This window comes from Brachyistius frenatus, unplaced genomic scaffold, assembly GCF_029030835.1.
Source record: "Brachyistius frenatus isolate BFR_SWC_R1_liver_20210118 unplaced genomic scaffold, ASM2903083v1 Contig_1, whole genome shotgun sequence".
Classification (NCBI taxonomy): domain Eukaryota; kingdom Metazoa; phylum Chordata; class Actinopteri; family Embiotocidae; genus Brachyistius; species Brachyistius frenatus.
Window position 1 is genome coordinate 2,997,501 of NW_027210600.1, and position 17,212 is coordinate 3,014,712.

Here is a 17,212-nt window from a genome sequence, read left to right on the forward strand (position 1 = left end):
TCTGACTCGCACGCACTCTCCAACGGCGTGTGCGAATCGCCGGCTCAGGAGGAGGTGGGATCAGATGGCGAAGACCCCGCCCCGCTGCCTCTGCCCAGACCCCGAGCAGCCACCGTGGTGCCCGAGGAACCACTGGACAACTCGGCGAGTGTGGCTGTCACTGTGCCTGTCGCCCTACCACACCCTCCACCGTCCCTCCACATCTTACCTCCGACCCCTGAGCTCCACCGCGCTCACCGGGGTCCCCCCGCACGTCTGTCCATTTCCCTGCCCAAAAGCAAATCGTTGGAGCTGTCCCTCAGCTTACCGGAGAGAAGCAGCTCGGAGGAAACCTCCCCTCTCACTCTGGGATCCAGTGACTCGGGCATTATCAACCGGTCATTATCAGATTCAACAAGTGACGAGCACACCCCCCCCAGCCCCGCGACTCCCCCGCCTCCCCCTCTCCTGATTCTTCCCCTCGCTGCCAGCGACGACAACAACAACCCCAGCGAGTTGCAGATGGGCAGTGCCTTCGACAGCCGCGGCGAGGCCGACGGCTCGTCCAACCACAGCGCAGACAGCATCGACTTTTTCAGCGCCAGGGAGAAATTTGTGGGCCTGGCCCATGACGGACGAACCCGGACGCTTTCGGAGCAGCAAAGGACACCTCTGCCAGCGGACGGAGACGCAGAGGCCGAGGAAGAGGAGGAGCAGGGGGCGAGTCAGGTAAAGGCTCATTCATTATAGCTGTGCTGCATAAGTCAAATACTTTCTTCATTAAAATATTCAGCGATTATTGTAGAAAATGTAAGTCAAATGTGTTTTTTTTCAAAGAGCTGTAAATTCTTACAAATAAGCTGCAGAGATGACATTTTTTTTTTTGCATTTCTGCTCGGGGGGGGGAAACATTTTTTTGATGGTTCCTTGACTAATAGAGCTAATCTATGATTATTTTTTTTCTGCTCTTTGATTAAATAGCCAAAGTAGTGCGTGTCCTATTCAGGTGTTCACATTGACTTGAAGCGGACCTCGGCCCGGAAGTGTCCTCCTACCAGTGCTATTTCAGGCACATTGTTCCTGTTAACTGCTTTAACCTTCTCATTACAGCGTTGTCGATCATTGTACGGTGCAGTTAAGTTAATTGTCGTAAGACTGTGTCGCGCAAATACGGTTCCACCAGCGCAGTGGTCTGTAACGGATACCTGCGGATCCGTGTTGCTACTCAGAGATACTGTTTGCAGCATTAATCAGACTGGAAGTGAAACGAATCTTCCTGGATCACCGTTTGTCTGGAGGGACCACAAGGTGGTCAACAGACTGAAATGATCAATCTGCATTAATCACAGTGACACCTGCTGGAAGGCGAGAGAACAGTCAAGACAACGTTTTCTCCTTTAAGGGATTTAAACTGAAGTATTGTGTGTAGTTATAAAGTTTATAAATCGGTTTGTGAAAAGAGTATTAGCAAAGCAGCTTTTCATGACTTCACAAGACTCGGACTCACAAAAATCTGTCTCTTCATCCTCGTCTCTCAGGTGTCTCCACCGTCCGACGACAGCTTCGACAAAGCCAGCCCCGACCGAACCCATCACCATGACAACGGAATATCGGTCCGCAATATTGTCACCGAGATTGAAGCCATCTGCCACCCCGCCTCCTCTCTTCCTACTCCATCCTCCTCCTCTTCGTCGCTCCCTCCATCCTCTCACAGCCTCCAGCTCATCCGACCGGACCATCAGGAGGAGGCGGAGTCGTCTTCAGAAGTCACGTCCGGCTCTTTGACTCCGCCCTCGCACCCTCCGTCTCCCTCCATGCTGCCGTGCGACTGGCCGGCGGGCTCGGTGCGGCGGGCCACCGAGCAGCTGGAGCAGAAGCTGAAGCAGGAGCTGGAGATGGCGGCGTCTCAGCGGTCTCCGCTGCACTCCCCCAGCGCCGAACACCCTCCGGTCAGACTGTCACTGTGCTCTCAGGGCGCCGAACATCCTCCCCTCCGCTCCCCGCAGCACTCCGCAGAAGAGACGGTCACTCAGGGAGAGAACGCGGCTGCTTCTGCTCATGCTGCATCCAAAGACTGTGAGAAGCACACGGGCTCCCAAACGGAGCTTCACAGACTCGAGTCCTCGGGCACAGACCGCCTCCCAGACCCGCCACGCTCCCCTCATGCAAATATCAGCCAAGTCTCTGGTGCTATACCTGTCAATTTGCACACATCTATAGATAGCCATATTCTGACATCATCACTGGCTTCTACTGGTCAGTTAGTAGAATCATCTCCAGATACCTCAGCCCAGTCCCAAAGACAGGGCCAGCTCCGCAGCCAAAACCCGCAGTGTCAGCCGCAGCCCCGGGCCGGTTCACGCCACATGGCTCTGGATGGCGTGACAGTGCGGGAGTCCGACACAGATGAAAGGCTGGACTCCAGTTCCCGGGGCGGGCGAGGGGGCTGCGACCCCGGCTGCGACGCCCAGAGCCGGCTGGCTCACGGCAGCCAGGAGCTGGAGAGGATTCAGCAGACTCTGAGAGAGCTGCAGGCTTTCCTTCATGAAGGAGTCGGCCTGGAGACGGCCGACAGTCAAGAGCGAGAAGTGGGGCAGCCTCAGGGGCCGAGGGACGCCATGGACACCGAGCCAGGACATCATAAAGGGGCGAGTTCTGAACAGACCCCTCCAGACCCGGAAGTAGGGCAGCGGCTCAGAGAGAGACAAGAGGGGAGGAGTCTGGTGGAGCCAACAGGGTGGCACCGAGCCACGGAGCTCGAGGCTCGGATCCGCCAGGCAGGCCTCACTCCCCCTTCTCTCATGAAGAGATCGGCCTCTTTAGCTAAACTGGACTGTCTGGAGCTGTCGGCCACTGACCTCAGCGACTTGGACCGGAGGCCGCACACCAGGACGACATCATCTCACTCCCAGGACTCTTTGTCGCTGTCCCAGTCTCACCCGGACGACACCTGGAAGAAGCAGAAAGTGCTGGCCCAAAACGGCTGTGTTGAAAAGACAGGTTTGTCCCACGATGACGCGTCTTCGCTGCCGTCGCTCTTCTCCTCATCCTCCTCCGATTTCCCGAAAGACACGGGCGAGCGGGAGGAGCCGGACGGCAGCGGCGGCGCTGCGGCGTCGTCTTCACGTCAGCAGGGGAGGGGACAGTCGTCGAGACGCTCCCGCAAAGCTGAGAAGAAGCAGCGAGCCGTCACTGTGCTCTACAACACCATGTAACCTCAGTGCAATGGACTGGAACGGACACGACTGGAGCTGTGTGTGTGTGTGTGTGTGTGTGTGTGTGTGTGTGTGTGTGTGTGTGTGTGTGTGTGTGTGTGTGTGTGTGTGAGGCTGCATGATGTGTATGAATGTGTAGCAGGTCAGCTGTAGCCCCCTGTGTAACCTCCACTGTATGTATTAGTGTGGAAGACATGAATGAAGAACACACGTTTGCATGTAAACCACTGGATGTGTTTCAACTGGAGTTCAGGTTTGTCTGTACAGTCATGAAATATGAATGTCCGAACTAAGACTGAAGCAGTGCGCACGCACTCCGTTCTGTTTTTTTTAAGAAGTGTTTGTTTTCAGTGTGCGACCCTCGCTGCCTCTTCAGAGTTTATAAAACTCTAAAAGCAGAGCAGCTTCTTCTCAAAACATGCACTTTACTGTTTAGATGATTTTCTTTTATTCTGAAATCTGTTTCTTACCCTGGGGAGGATTCTTTTGCACTGTTCTCAGTAGACATGTCTCTGTGTTTTTGTTAAGTCAGACAATGTCTTCATTCAAGATTTTTAATTAAACCAGGACAAAGCTGAAATCTTTTTATTTTTTTTTATTTTTTTAAATTCACTGCTTTAGCAGTAAATAAATCTGGCAAGTTTGTTTTGACATGCAGTGACTTGGAACATGTTTTTTTTTTTTTTTTTTTCTATTTAGTCTGTTTGACTCCTCTCATGAGGAGGAGCTGACATTTTTAGGAGCGGGTCGTTGAGTATACTGCCACCTGCTGGCCAGATTCACCTGCAGCTTTAAGCACCAAACAGGAAGATGGGTGAACTTTTATGGTTACAGAAGTTTCATTCTTGAAGGTAGACACATAGAGGAACGCCGTGGTTACATCTTCCCACTTTTAATTGATAAAAAAACAAGCTCGTATCCTTGAAGATGTCATTTTTAACTACAAGTAACTGTTTCTTTGAACACGCCGATCTCGTCTCCTCTGGGAAATGATCTCCATCGGTGTTCAGTACAGCTTATTTCAGGCTGACATTTCACCTACTGTTTCATGTGGGTAATTAAACACTGAGATGTAGGCCACCGGGGCTGCTGCTGAGACACACACACACACACACACACACACACACACACACACACACACACACACACACACACACACACACACACACACACACACACAATCTGACAGGCTGACATTAAAGGACTCAACCAGACTTGCTGTAAATAACTAAGACATCAAAACTCACGAGCTCCATATGGATGTTTTGAGTGTAGAAAATATTAAGACCAAAGGCTCTTAAATGAATCAAGAGGAAAGCTAAGATCCCTTGATGATTTCACCAATTAAATCCACCTCAGTAGACCGAGCAGATGGCTTTAAAAAAAAAAGAAAAAAAAAGCGCCTGTCCTAAAATACTCTGTCTTGAACAAGGAAATAGTTGAAACAGTGAGGAATGAAATCAGTGGAGCAGAAGCGAGGGTTGGAGCGAGTGTACGACGGCTGAAATTGGCATCCCTCCTCTTTGCATGTTGATGGTCTGGGCTTCTCTCTCTCTGACAGACGGACACCTCATCTTGTGTCGGTGGCTCGTTACAGATTCACTCAACACGCGCCTGCAGCCCACAGTTCAACAGCCCCGCTGTTATTCATAATGTCAGGCAGGGGAGAAGTTGCGGCTGCTGAATTCACATATTATTTCCTATTCTGTCTGCCCTGAGTGGTATGTCTTGGAGGGTTTAAAGTCTCTAAGCTGTCCTTTTCCTCCCTGTCAAGCTTGAAATAACTCCAGGCAAAAAGCCCCCCCATTTGGAGCCGGCCGAGGCGCTGGGAATCCAAGTCACAGGGACGATGATGGAGGTGGCAGCTGCTAAAAACAGATCAGCCCTCTCCGGTGCTGACTGACGCCGCAGCACTCCCCAATCGTCGTTAGAAATTAATTGCTTTCGTCGCCGTCCTTCACTGGAGAAGACCGGAAAACGAACTTGGAGTGGAAAGCTGCTGCTGAACCTCAGCGTGAGGGTCGGGGGATTTTAAAGAATCTGAAAGCTTTCTGTGATTTTAAAAAGGATTTAAAAGAAAAAAAAAGAAGAAGAAAAAAAAAGAAAGAAATAACCAACTTGCACGTTGCTGCTCCGAAAGATGTTTCTTTATTCGAATCATCTGAATCCACTTCCCAGCATACACCATGAAAACATCTCGCCACATCTCAGGTCTGCAACATTTTTTAAAAAGTAAAAAAAAGGAGTCGCTTCTTATCAACCAGGAAAGCTTAACTATGAATTAAAGAGGAGAGAGAGGTGCTTCTCCTCAGTTTGTGCTGATATTGGAGTGTGAAAGAATTTTTATTTTATTTTTATTTATTTTTTTAAAGAAAAAAAAAACAAGCCATCCCTGTCCGCCTCATCCTTTGCAAAAAACAAAACAACATATCCTTCGGTGTTTGGTTCACTTACAATTATGAGACAACATTCAATTGTTTATTAGGGGCTGATTTTACTCTTGCTTTTGCTTTCAGCATGTTGTGATGCGAAACAAACTTTCAGTTTGGGTGCAATAAAACCTAAAATAGCTGTTGATAGACTTTACAGTGATTCTTCCAGGGCACATATCCCCTCAGGTCTCCAGGCAAGTCAGACAAAAATGAACCCCAAGCAGGTGCAGACCATGCTGAAATATTGCACACACAATGTACCGTGACGACACAGAAATACAGAAATCATCCGCTCGGGTAAGGTGAGCAAATTTACAGAAGAATCTCTTTCAGTAACATCGCTAATCCACAATCCACTCACAAACCACTAGCCTTGTCCCTTTATTGTTTAATTACACACAGGCCTGCGACAAACTCACTCACACAGTATAGTTACTACGCCAAGTGTTCATCCGGTTGTCCCATCACATCTGTGCAAGTCTAACGTCAGGCTAAAAACTACAACGGGCCTGACTTCATTTTGTGCTCAAACTCGTCCACATCCACTAACAGTCATATATGTGATCCACCCACAAGCTAAATACAGTACATCTGGATTTTTTTTTTTTTTTGTGCAAACTAAAAAAAAAAAAAAAAAAGAAGAAAGGAAACGTACTAGTCCGTTATTTTTAAATGTTTTCATTAAAAACTGAGCGAGATGGTTTGTCGGCATTGAACTTGACCAACCTTTAATGCACCGGATCCTCCACGTCACTGGCGCCGGCTCGTGACTGCTCCTCTCACACGCAATCACAGTTAAGACTGAAAACACAAGCCGGTGAGCGGGTGTGTTAGTGCTGGAGCGGGGAGTTGGCCTGACGCACTACCATTTCAGGACAGAAGGTGATCTTTTGACCCCCGTGTGGAGAGCTGGTTTTGAAACACACACACACACACACACACACACGCACACACACACGCACACACACACACACACTACCTGCAAACAGTCGCTCATCACTCACGGAGGCATTCCTTTCAAGCTTTTATTGTTGGTTGTAAACTGGCACTGGTCAAGAAAGTACCATGTGGCTCTGGAGTGAGGAGACTGGTGTCCCTCTCTGGCTGTGTGAGGCCGGACAGCCGCATCACTGTATGGCTTTACGGGAAAGGTCTGGCTGAGGTGACGGGAGAAGAGAGGAGGAGGAGGCGACTTGATCGTGTGAAACCACTAAGATGGTTGGAGCGTTTACTTCCCGCCATCTGCAGAGTGTGCTTATAGTTTTAAAGTTAGCCAGCTCTGCCCTTTTCTCCCTCGTGTCCTCGGTCCAGACCCTTCCCCGCAGACCCGCCTGCACGGGCCACTGGGCTTTCATTTCTCCATGAGCGACAGCTGGATGATGCGCTGCAGCTCCTCCTCCTCCTGCCGCCGTCGGAGCTCCGCCTCCTCCTGCTCCCGGGCTGAGATCTCCATGGCGATGCGCAGCTGCTCATTGTAGCTGCAGTTGGCCGGCTGCTTCTTGGAGGGGGTGGAGCTGAGGCTCGAGGGCGGGCGGGGTTTGTGCTGGGGGGTCCTGGGCAGAAGAATATGAATTGTGAATTTCTAATTTTGGTTCACTTTAATTCTACTGTCTTTACTTTGTTGTCGTCGTCACAAAAATAACCGACCAAATAAACCGTGAAATATAATTGTTTAAAAGGCAGAAATATTTGCGAACGGTGACGCCTGAACAGTCAATTATTATATCATTTATATGTAATAAATCGTTAAATTTAAGATTTAGTTAAAGGAGCACTGTGTAGAATTTAGTGGCATCTAGTGGCGAGGTTGCAAATTGCAACCGACTGAACACCCCTCGCCTCACTCTCCGCTTCAAAGTGTTTCAGAGAACCTACGGTGGCAGTGAAGCTCACGAGAAACCCGTAAGGTCTTCTCGGTGTTTGGTTCGTCCCTTCTGGGCCACTTTAGAAGAATGACGGTGCAACGTTAGCAGCATTAGTACCCATTTTGTTTGGTTTGCAAACCCATTTATTAGAGATATAACAGGCATATCTTCCGGGTAAATATAGACAAATTTCAGTTTTTCTAAGCCGTGCGTAAAAAACAGTGATTATACACTGATAAAAAAAAAATCATTATGAATATGATGTTCAGTCAATTTATTGTGTTCATGAGAAGAGTCCAATATGAACGACCCCCTCTTGTGGTGTTCACGTCGGACCTCTGAATTTAATGAACACCGAGTTAACTAGTTGTGACGGGTTTGTTGACGTTTACAGAAATTTCAAAAGCTATGGAAGTTCACTTTCATTGAATGTTAAGCTAATACTCCGATTTAAGTCGTATACAGAGTGTATCTTTGTAATTTAACAATACGTCTGAGGAAAATGTCAGTGCCCCAACGACTTTCCCTTCGTCATTGTGCCGCTGCTTTTCCTGCATTAAGTCACCTGCCTGCTAGCTGGCTAAACTGTTAGCCTCCGTGGCTTCTACACGCCATCCATGTTGCCATTGCCAAGATTGCTTGGCAGCCACGAGCTCACCAGTTTCAAAAGAGTCAAGGATCTCCTTGGCAAACTTCACCACAGGACACCACACAAATGTCTCATTTTTACATTTTTAAAACACATTATTTGCACACATGAGCCTATATGAGTTTACTTTAGCTTAATGGAGCTGGAGACAAGCAGTGTAGTTCAGGTTTTGCCTTGTTCTTGGTCTACAACAACCAACGGTTTCCTCTATTATTAGGACTTTGGTGTACATAAACACTGCAGAAGCAAGATTGTGTCGAGAAAAAAAGTGAAAGACGGAACGGTCCAGTCTTTGCATCCAGCTACTCATCTACAAATAGGGAAGAAAGAGAGAGAAACGGTGTCCAAAGATAACAGGCTAAAGTCAACAACAGCACTGTCGACTGCGAACGCAGGAAACTCTCATCCTCCACTCCTGCTCTCCCTCTCTCTCTCCACTAACATGGTGCACCGGAGATAGGAGATGTGAGGAGAATAGCAGGATGGATAAGAGAATAGAGTAGAGGGGAGGCCAGGACAGGAATACAGGATGTGAGTCAGGGAGGGAAGGAAAGAACCGCAGAATTAGAAAAAAAAATACAATGGAGGAGCGCAAGACACCGAAGAATAACAATATATAACAGAACTGACAGGAAGTCGGAGACAATACGGTTGAAGGAATGGCAGGATACGTCGCCTTCATCCTGACAGTCATGGAGATTAATGAGCTTTTCTTTTTGAGAATTGTAGCTCTTTTGAAGACGGCAGTCCCGTTTTTTTTTTGTTTTTTTTTTAATGAATTGATCATTTTATCCAGCGTTATCTGCAGTTCCTGACTATAGCCGGGTGAGGATTGAAACACGTAAAGAAAAAAGAAGAACGTTTAACTCCTGACCTTTCGAGACGACTTGGGTCAGAGGACAGGGTGTGCGTTCCCGGCTTGCTATTGGTCAGAGCCTCCCAGATGGTCACCTGGACACACAGAGAGGAGGGCGCACAGGGGGTCAGAAAGATGGCACAGGAAGTGGACGGACAGATGGTGGCATATAAATGAAAACAGCATCTTCCCTCCTTAAAGACAATTTCCTGTTAATGTATTGTAAAGTACCTCTATCACACACACACACACACACACACACACACACACACACACACACACAGAAATATGAATTGAAAGTGAACTAGATTGATCCCGTCTCCGGTTCTTCAGTAAACACAACATTAAGACTACTTTTGACACTGCTATTCAAATTAATGCTATTTGTTCATAATTAAGCTTCACATTCTAAATTATGAATGCACATGCTTTCATTTTGTGCTGAAAAATTGAATTTACACATATTTCGGATTGATTTTCTATACCACGGTTGGATTACCAAGGTATGTAGTAGCCCACAGGGGCCCCACAGACCCTGGGTAGTCTGTATAGCAATTACACTGTGCTAGTTTGATTGATTACAAACTTGTTTGGTAATATGCACTGCTAAACCCTAATTAAAAATTAATATTGTCTGGGCCCTTAAACTGCTCCCTGCTTTTTTGATCCCTTTCCTTACAATGTAGCTTTAATACCTTCAACGCTTCTGATGTTTTCGTTGATATAATGCTTTCTGTGACGTCTCTCCCTCTCTGCCTGATGCTTGCAAGGCTTCCTGGTTTGGGAGCTGATGGTGCCGAGTATAAGGACATTAGGAAACGGCAAACACCTGAGTAATTGGACCTCAGCACTTTTTATTTGGCTTCATCGCTATCACCTTTCACTCCTCCCAGACCCGCAGAAATTTATGCTTTTTGATTGCCAAACCGAATAACATAATTGTTATTGTTTTGTTCTTATTTTATATTTCATAGTTCAGTTTAGGTTCTAACGTGTTTAAACTTGTGTGATTCTCATTTTTCTCCCTCACTTTAAACCAGATTGTAGAGGTCTGGTCTTCCTTTTTAACCCTCCATTAATTTTATTTTAGTACACTTTGCTGAGATATCATCTGACAGTGAATATTTATATTTTCTGCAGATTTGATTTGAACTACTTTGGGATTGAAGTTCTGTGATCAGTTTAAAAAACAACTGCTGATATTATCACACAATTATAAAAAGAACTTCGCCAAAAATAACTCTCCCAACTTCACAACAACAACTTTCCAATTCAGTTTCACATTGCAGTGAACTTTATGGAAGCTGTGAGTGAAAGGGTTAAGGTTCAGGGTCGGTGTTGAGAGGATCGAGCGGCGGAGTTGGGTTTAAGTTCGGCTTGTAGAGCAGCTCATGCTGTTAAACTCAGTGTCAGCCGTGTGATCCTTTAACACCTGTCCTGCTTCAAACTTAGAGCTCTAATTAAAAGTGTCATCGCCTTTTCGTCTCTGTTTGAAGCAGCAGCGTAACCTCCCCGGTACGTCCGGCTGCTTGAGATGATCGGACAAACTACCTTCACAAGTCCTCGGCTGCGGCCTTGTCCTCGTCCCCCCCCCCCCTCGTGCGTCTAAGCTAAGAAAACTCGAGGATGTTCTCTGACCTGCCTCAGCGAGCTTATTTATACCTCCCTTTCTGTACCTCTGGAGGAAGGCCAAGGACTTTCAGGACCAGGATCTCTGGGATTTCAAAACAGCCTCTATAGTGAGACAGCGTATGAATTTAATGTTTTTTAGCTTCACAGGCAATTTATTCTGCTCATTGATTTTACTTCAGTATTGATTGTTTTTATGTTGAAACGGGTTGCTTTCCCTCTACTTCAGAGCGTGTATTTGTCTGGTCTTGCTTGACGTATTGGTGAACTTATTGCTGCAATTTGTAACGCCTATTTCACAGGGGGGGAAGCACTGTTCATCTTGCCTTATATGACAATATTACTTTTTGAAAACTTCATGTAACTCTTTTGAAATTTGACGCATCATTGCAGCTCTGCACGTCAACACAACTTGCTCAATTCTCAACCAATTTTTACAATTTGTACAGCTGAAAGTAAATGTTATGTTAATATAAGTATAGAAGCCTTGTTTCCTCAGCTGAAAGCTACCTTAGTGCAGTATCGACAGTCACTTTCATTTCTTCACGTTAGCTTGAGAAAAGAACTGCTTACATCAAATTCAACATGTTCGGGACAGATAACAAAATAACTTCTCACCTGTAAAATTCCACGTTACATTTAGGAATTTCTTTTAGTAGATCAAAGTACAAAAGTCTGGCGTTTTGTACTGTTTCACCTAGTCCTCGACAGGATACCGTTTCAGTGTCATGTTTTGCCTCATCTGGGTATGAAATGTAAGGTGCTGTAGGTTTAGCAACCAAACAACACCTGGTTAGATTTAGGAAAACATTGCTTCAAGGAAATCCATGGTGCTTTTTCACAGACTTGAACATCTCGTCTCCTGGACCAAAGTCCTGGGTTTGATCCATACTACAAACCCCCACCAACCTTCTTACGTGGACTTTATCACTTTTGTACTTCGAATGACCTCCTTCTTTGACCTTGGTCATATGTCAGTGTCACATTTTGTGAGGTGAGTGAAAGAGGTAGTGGACTGATTAGTGTATTAAATGCTTTGCCAGGATACCAGGCTGTTTTAGCATAAATTCATACATGTGCAGAAGCTAAAACATTCATCAAAATCAAAGGTGGTAATTTACTACTTGCTTAACACCTCCTCCAAACAGCCAACGTCCAATCATAGCTTTACAAATACAAACAAGGCAGTAGCATTGCCAAATGTGTGATAATTATCATATTTGTACGATAATTTTGCCCTCAGCACAATGTTCCAATGGTAATGACAAATGTCCCATTATGTATTTAATCATTTTACGACACTTTGTAGTTGTTTACGCATTTCTTCTCACAAAACTTGTCTTTTTATGGCAAAATTTGCATTCATTGATTATTTTCAGATTGGCCACCAGAAAACTAATACAAAGGAGGGACTTGAGCGAACAACACCATGAAAACGTGTGGGAATTTTTTTTTTATTGACTTTTTATTTCACGAGAGAAGTGGAACGGGAGTCAGAGGCTTTTTGGAGCCGACCCCTCGTGGCCCTCGTGGTATTGCACTGAGGCTACTGGGACTTCCCAATGGGTCTTATTTTTCAGAGGCTTTTTCAGAAGCTCCATCCACTTTTATACAGAGCATATGCTCGGAGGCAGTCAGCGTACGTTGAACGACAGCCGGCTGACATGAGAGCGTGGTTGGCTGAGGCGGCTCACCTGCCTTATAGGTGAACCGCATCAGCCAATGACCTGCTCTGTTTCTGACCAGTGTATTCGGTCTATCACTCTTTTACACAGTACTTCGCCCGCCTCCATTCACTGCTTGCATTGCTGACTCCCACACTCCATCGTTGCTTCATATTAGTTTAATTTTAATAAATTCAATCGGATTTAAGTAAAATCTCTTCATGAACCCTCTACTTGTCACTTTCTTTGAGACAGTTTTGTGACAGTTTGAACTCCAGCCTCTACAGCGCCAGCAAAACTTGTTATCAAAGACACTATTAAATTCAACAGCACGGGTTTTTTTTTAATTTTTTTTTTATAAACTTAGGGAGCTATCGTTTTATGAGCTGAGGTAAGTTAATTAGCTACCTTGCTGATAAAAATTGCCAATGACAGTTGTTCTGTGTTTTTCTTTTGCAGATTTCCCAGGAGCTGCATGTCTTGAAACGTTATGCTGTTCTTTCCCCTCTCCGCTCTCCGCTCACCCCAACCGATCGAGGCAGATGGTCCCCGACCTCTGGGCCTACTTCTGTCGAAGGTTTCTTCCTGTTAAAAGGTAGGTTTTTTTCCCCCCCTTCCCACTGTTGGAGGTTTTTCATCCTGTTAAAGGTGAGTTTATTTTCCTCAGCTGTTGTGGGAATTGTTAGGTTCCTTTGTATAATGTTGTAAAGTTGTGTTGTAAGGACTTTACTATGATAAGTGCCCTGAAATGACTCGTGTGGTGATTTCTTTATAAACAAAATGGAATTGAATGGAATTATTTAAGCCGCATAATTGACCACGAGCTGGAAATGAGAACCCTTCTTCACTTACTATTATATCAACATGGAGCAAAACTAAAAGGGGTGGGACTTAGAAAACAGTCAATTAAACAAATAAACACAGATTTACAATGTCTGAATAGCATTTGTCTCGCCACCTGATCAAATTCGGAGCCGGCCTCCAGCAGACTCTGCTGTATGGCGAACTGCAGCAAGTCCTCCTCCTCCTCCCTCATGCTGTCTCTCTGTTTGCCTCCTAGCATGGTGTATCCAGGTGGGGGCTCGAACACACACGGGGGAATCTCTCCGGCTCGACACGACACTGGAGCACACGGGGGGGAGGGGGGAGAGGGGGGGTAAAGGGCAAGAGATGGGAAGGGAGCGTTATGACAGGAAAGGAAACCGAAGGAGAAGAGCGGAGAAGGTAAAACAGAGCACGTGATTTCTGAGCAAAAGGGAGGATGAATCCTGGGTGAAAGAAGCTGTCGCACATCGTTCTCTCCACCGCAATGTTGACGTAATAATTCCAGTACTTCTCTGCACTTTCTCTGGACTGCACGATAACATCGAAGATTCACAAAGAGGTTCCTTTTGAGCGGCCAGACAATAAAATCTATCTCCCCTGAGAACGACTGCAGATTTAAACGCAGCTGTTGGGGTTCTGATTAAGCGATAAGGATGATGAAAGCAAACTGTAATCTCAGCCACAACACCAAGAACATAACCTTGCATTCAAAGCCGGCGATAAACACTGCTCATCACTCCATCATGCGACTGTCGACTCTGTTTGGGAGCAGAGGAATGGCTGCAGTAAATGATGGTCAGGATTTATTAAGCAGCTTCTCAGACATCTGATCTGTAATGTCATCAGCTGATGATGAAACACTGAAGTGTTTAATGTTCTTACTGGTGGAGCTCGAGCTGGAAACGCTGGATGAGTCACTGCCCGGAGAGGGGGTGTCTGTCCTCGGGGCGTTCCTCTGTCCGTCCCCCTCCACCCCCACTTCGTTGTCAGGACGTACGCCGCTTCCCTCCTCACAGCCGTTCAGGTTGCTGAAGGTGATCCTGGCGTTCAAGATGTGGTAGAGGGGGATTTCTGCAGAGCAAGCGGAGGAAGTTATGTCAGATCCCTTAAAGTCGCTCTCATCCTTCAAGCAACCACACACGTCCTTTTATCAATTCTGTAATTTTTATGAATCTTTTCTGTCCTTTTTACTTTACTTTCTCAGTCTGTCTTCACTTCTTTGTGTCTTTTATAAACTTTTCATTCCCCTGTCATCCCCTTTGTTGAACCAGCCGACATTTTCACCTCCCTCCCTCCGTTCCCTCATCCATCCATCTCACTCCTGCGCTCACCGATCTTGACGGGGAAGCCGGGCGGCAAGCGCAGCGTGATGAAGTCACGCAGCTTAGCGAACAGGGCGTTCGAGATCGCCATGAGATCGATGATAGGCACCACTTGTTCTGCCAGGGACAGAGGATGGGACTCACACAACCACAGCTTAGCTTTAAACCTGGGAACACGAACACAAACACACACACACACACACACACACACACACACACACACACACACACACACACACACACACACACACACACACACACACACACACACACACACACACACACACACACACACACACACACACACACACTTAAGGTGACTTGCAACAAAGGAGTTTGCTGATGAATATTACACTTCTTCCTTGAGTATAATTGGAGCAATTCATGCGCCCATTCAGACTGTTAGTTGTTTAGTCGAGGTACACAAAGACATCGATTACATCAGCGAACAGCGAGTGTCCACGAGCTGCTGAGTCGTGTTCAAGCCAAGGCCAATCAATTCTTATATTGTAATTCGCCTGATAATGAACACAGAATTGAGAGTCAGCTCTGCGACCTCAGCGACTTCATCCTCATGATGTCCTGTCGCTTCTCATTTGTTGCCGAGGAACAATGACACTGACTCTTGAAAATGACAGACAGGCCAACAGCCTGTTAGAGGAACGCCGGACGGGTGATTAGCAGGCAGGTGGATGACAGCGACTGTCGCTGGTGTCGTCCATGAGACACAATCTGACTGTGATTTATGGGCAGAGCATTGAAAACCAATAAAATTGCGAACAGAAAACACACTATCCTTTCATTTGATTTGTTGACCATCCTTGATTTCATGTTTTCGCCCTTTTTTCTCCCTGAGAGACACTGCAGAGTTCCTTTATTTGGTAATACATCAGAGTGAAGATGACGTGCCATGAGTCATCCAGACTGTGTGATAGACTGCAGAGACAGACCAAGTGTTTGACTCTGCACCAGCTTTGTAAAAAAAAAAAAATCCCCTCCTGGCGCGCATGAATATGTGTGTTTCTCTTTCCTCTCAGGATCTCAGCGGTCAGCCACCACGGACGGCTGTTTTTCTTATTCTCTGCCCATCATTTTGTCAGCTGTGGCACTTGACAGTGACAATGGAGGGCGACTCCGCTGTACGCATGGCTGCCTGTCTGTTCCCCTGTCTGTCTGCGTCACCTCTGGGTCTTGGTGGTGAGCTGGCACGGGTGGCCGATGTCCCTATGGGTCGGCGACGAGCTGGGGTTGAAGTACTCCTCGGCCGTCAGCGCTGCGGGGTTTGTCACTGCGGGGGACGACATCTGGGTCACCAGAGCCTGGGGGAGGTAAATAATGGAAAAACTGAATTATATGAATCCTCACATAACCACGTGATTCCATTTTAGAGATAGTGACGCTTTTATTGGTCTAAAAAGGACCATTTGTGCATAAATCCACAGGATTATTAATCAATACCAGTGACTCAACGATGACTTCACAAGGTGCAGATTTCTAGCTTTTCAAACTCACTTTCTCTGCTGTGTAAAAAAAAAAAAAAAAAAAAAAAAAAAAAATTCTACTGGGATTTCAAGGCTTTTCTTTCACCTACTGACATTTTCAACAGCTCAATGAAAGCTTCGCACTGGAGCCCAAACTTGAGGACAAAAGATGAAGCAGTCTCGCATTTCAGCGTTCATCATCACAGTAGATGATGCCCGCTGCTCTAATAAGTAGCTCACTGTCAACTGATCAGCATGACTTTAGTAAACCTGTCAAAAGTAGGACACCATTAGCGGTGCAGGGTGCAGACGACTTGTGAAACATAAGAGAAATGCTAATAATAATCACAGCCGGTGCCTCTTTGAAATGTAGGGTTTAGCAAAAGTGAAACCATGGTTGCACAAAATATTTGCAGAGCGAGCTGACAAACTGAGTCAAACTGAAAAGTGCTTTTTTTGGTGCGCAAACCTGGTGTGGAAGACAGAGAGGCACACGGAGAGAGAACGAGTGAAACGACAGAATACAGAACGAGGTGAGGAAGGGAGGTGAGTCATAGATGCTCTCCAGCAGAAACAAATTAAAAAACATAATCAATATTTGAGAGCAGGTTGGAGGCTCTGAGTGACTGTTTTACGGCACGGGGAGGCTCTCCTGTTGACACGGAGCACTCGACAGCCGAGATTCATACACTGCCTGTCTATCCAAAGAGGAGGTGACGGGGATGACGCTAATACTGAAGATGATCATTCAGTTAGAATAATGCAGGTTGTGTTGCTGTTATCACTATGATGACTATCCACAAGGTTCAATTCATAGACTGTATAAAAAAATTGTACTCTCCGGATCTGAAAGTGAAACCACTGTGGAAGTGCCTTAACGTGCGGTACCGCCGAGGGCCACAAGGGGCTGGCTCCAAAAAACCTCTGGCTTCAAAAGACTCCCATTCAAAAAGCATGAACTTCTTTGTGATGTGATATTCTTTTTTGCAGTATAATTGCAGAAATCCGGAGTTTGCTTTGGTGATGAGAGGGGATGAAGCAGAGCCTTGCTGATTGTAAGTGAGTAGTTATTGTTGTCAATTAAGTGAAGTCTATTTGGAAAGAGTATTTTATACTGTAATACTTTCAGCAAGAACTTCTGTCGATAACATTTTTTTTGCAGAAAAATCGCAAAAATTCTGCAAAATTTAAAGCTCCCACAAATTGATAGCTTGAGTTTGCCTTAATTATTGTGATTGCCAGATTACAATTTCCTGAAGAGACTAATTAGGCCCTAAAGAGAGCTATATCTGGGG

The 17,212-nt window shown here is 46.0% G+C and overlaps 2 protein-coding genes across 3 annotated transcripts in view; one reads left to right on the plus strand and one right to left on the minus strand.

Annotated features, from left to right (window-relative positions):
- Window positions 1–5,620, plus strand: part of ssh2a (slingshot protein phosphatase 2a) — a 33,869-nt gene extending 28,249 nt beyond the window's left edge. For both annotated transcript variants that reach the window (XM_069700596.1, XM_069700506.1), the window contains 2 exons: window positions 1–708; window positions 1,518–5,620. The exon at window positions 1–708 is cut by the window's left edge and continues 229 nt beyond it. In XM_069700596.1, coding sequence (XP_069556697.1) covers window positions 1–708; window positions 1,518–3,194 — 2,385 coding nt within the window. In that variant the 3' untranslated portion in view covers window positions 3,195–5,620. The remainder of the gene's footprint in view (window positions 709–1,517) is intronic.
- Window positions 5,324–17,212, minus strand: part of ankrd13b (ankyrin repeat domain 13B) — a 39,090-nt gene continuing 27,201 nt past the window's right edge. Inside the window, exons 10-15 of the mRNA XM_069702541.1 lie at window positions 15,619–15,755; window positions 14,446–14,603; window positions 13,997–14,185; window positions 13,248–13,411; window positions 9,015–9,091; window positions 5,324–7,179 (exon numbers count right to left, since the gene is read on the minus strand). Coding sequence (XP_069558642.1) covers window positions 6,978–7,179; window positions 9,015–9,091; window positions 13,248–13,411; window positions 13,997–14,185; window positions 14,446–14,603; window positions 15,619–15,755 — 927 coding nt within the window. The 3' untranslated portion in view covers window positions 5,324–6,977. The remainder of the gene's footprint in view (window positions 7,180–9,014; window positions 9,092–13,247; window positions 13,412–13,996; window positions 14,186–14,445; window positions 14,604–15,618; window positions 15,756–17,212) is intronic.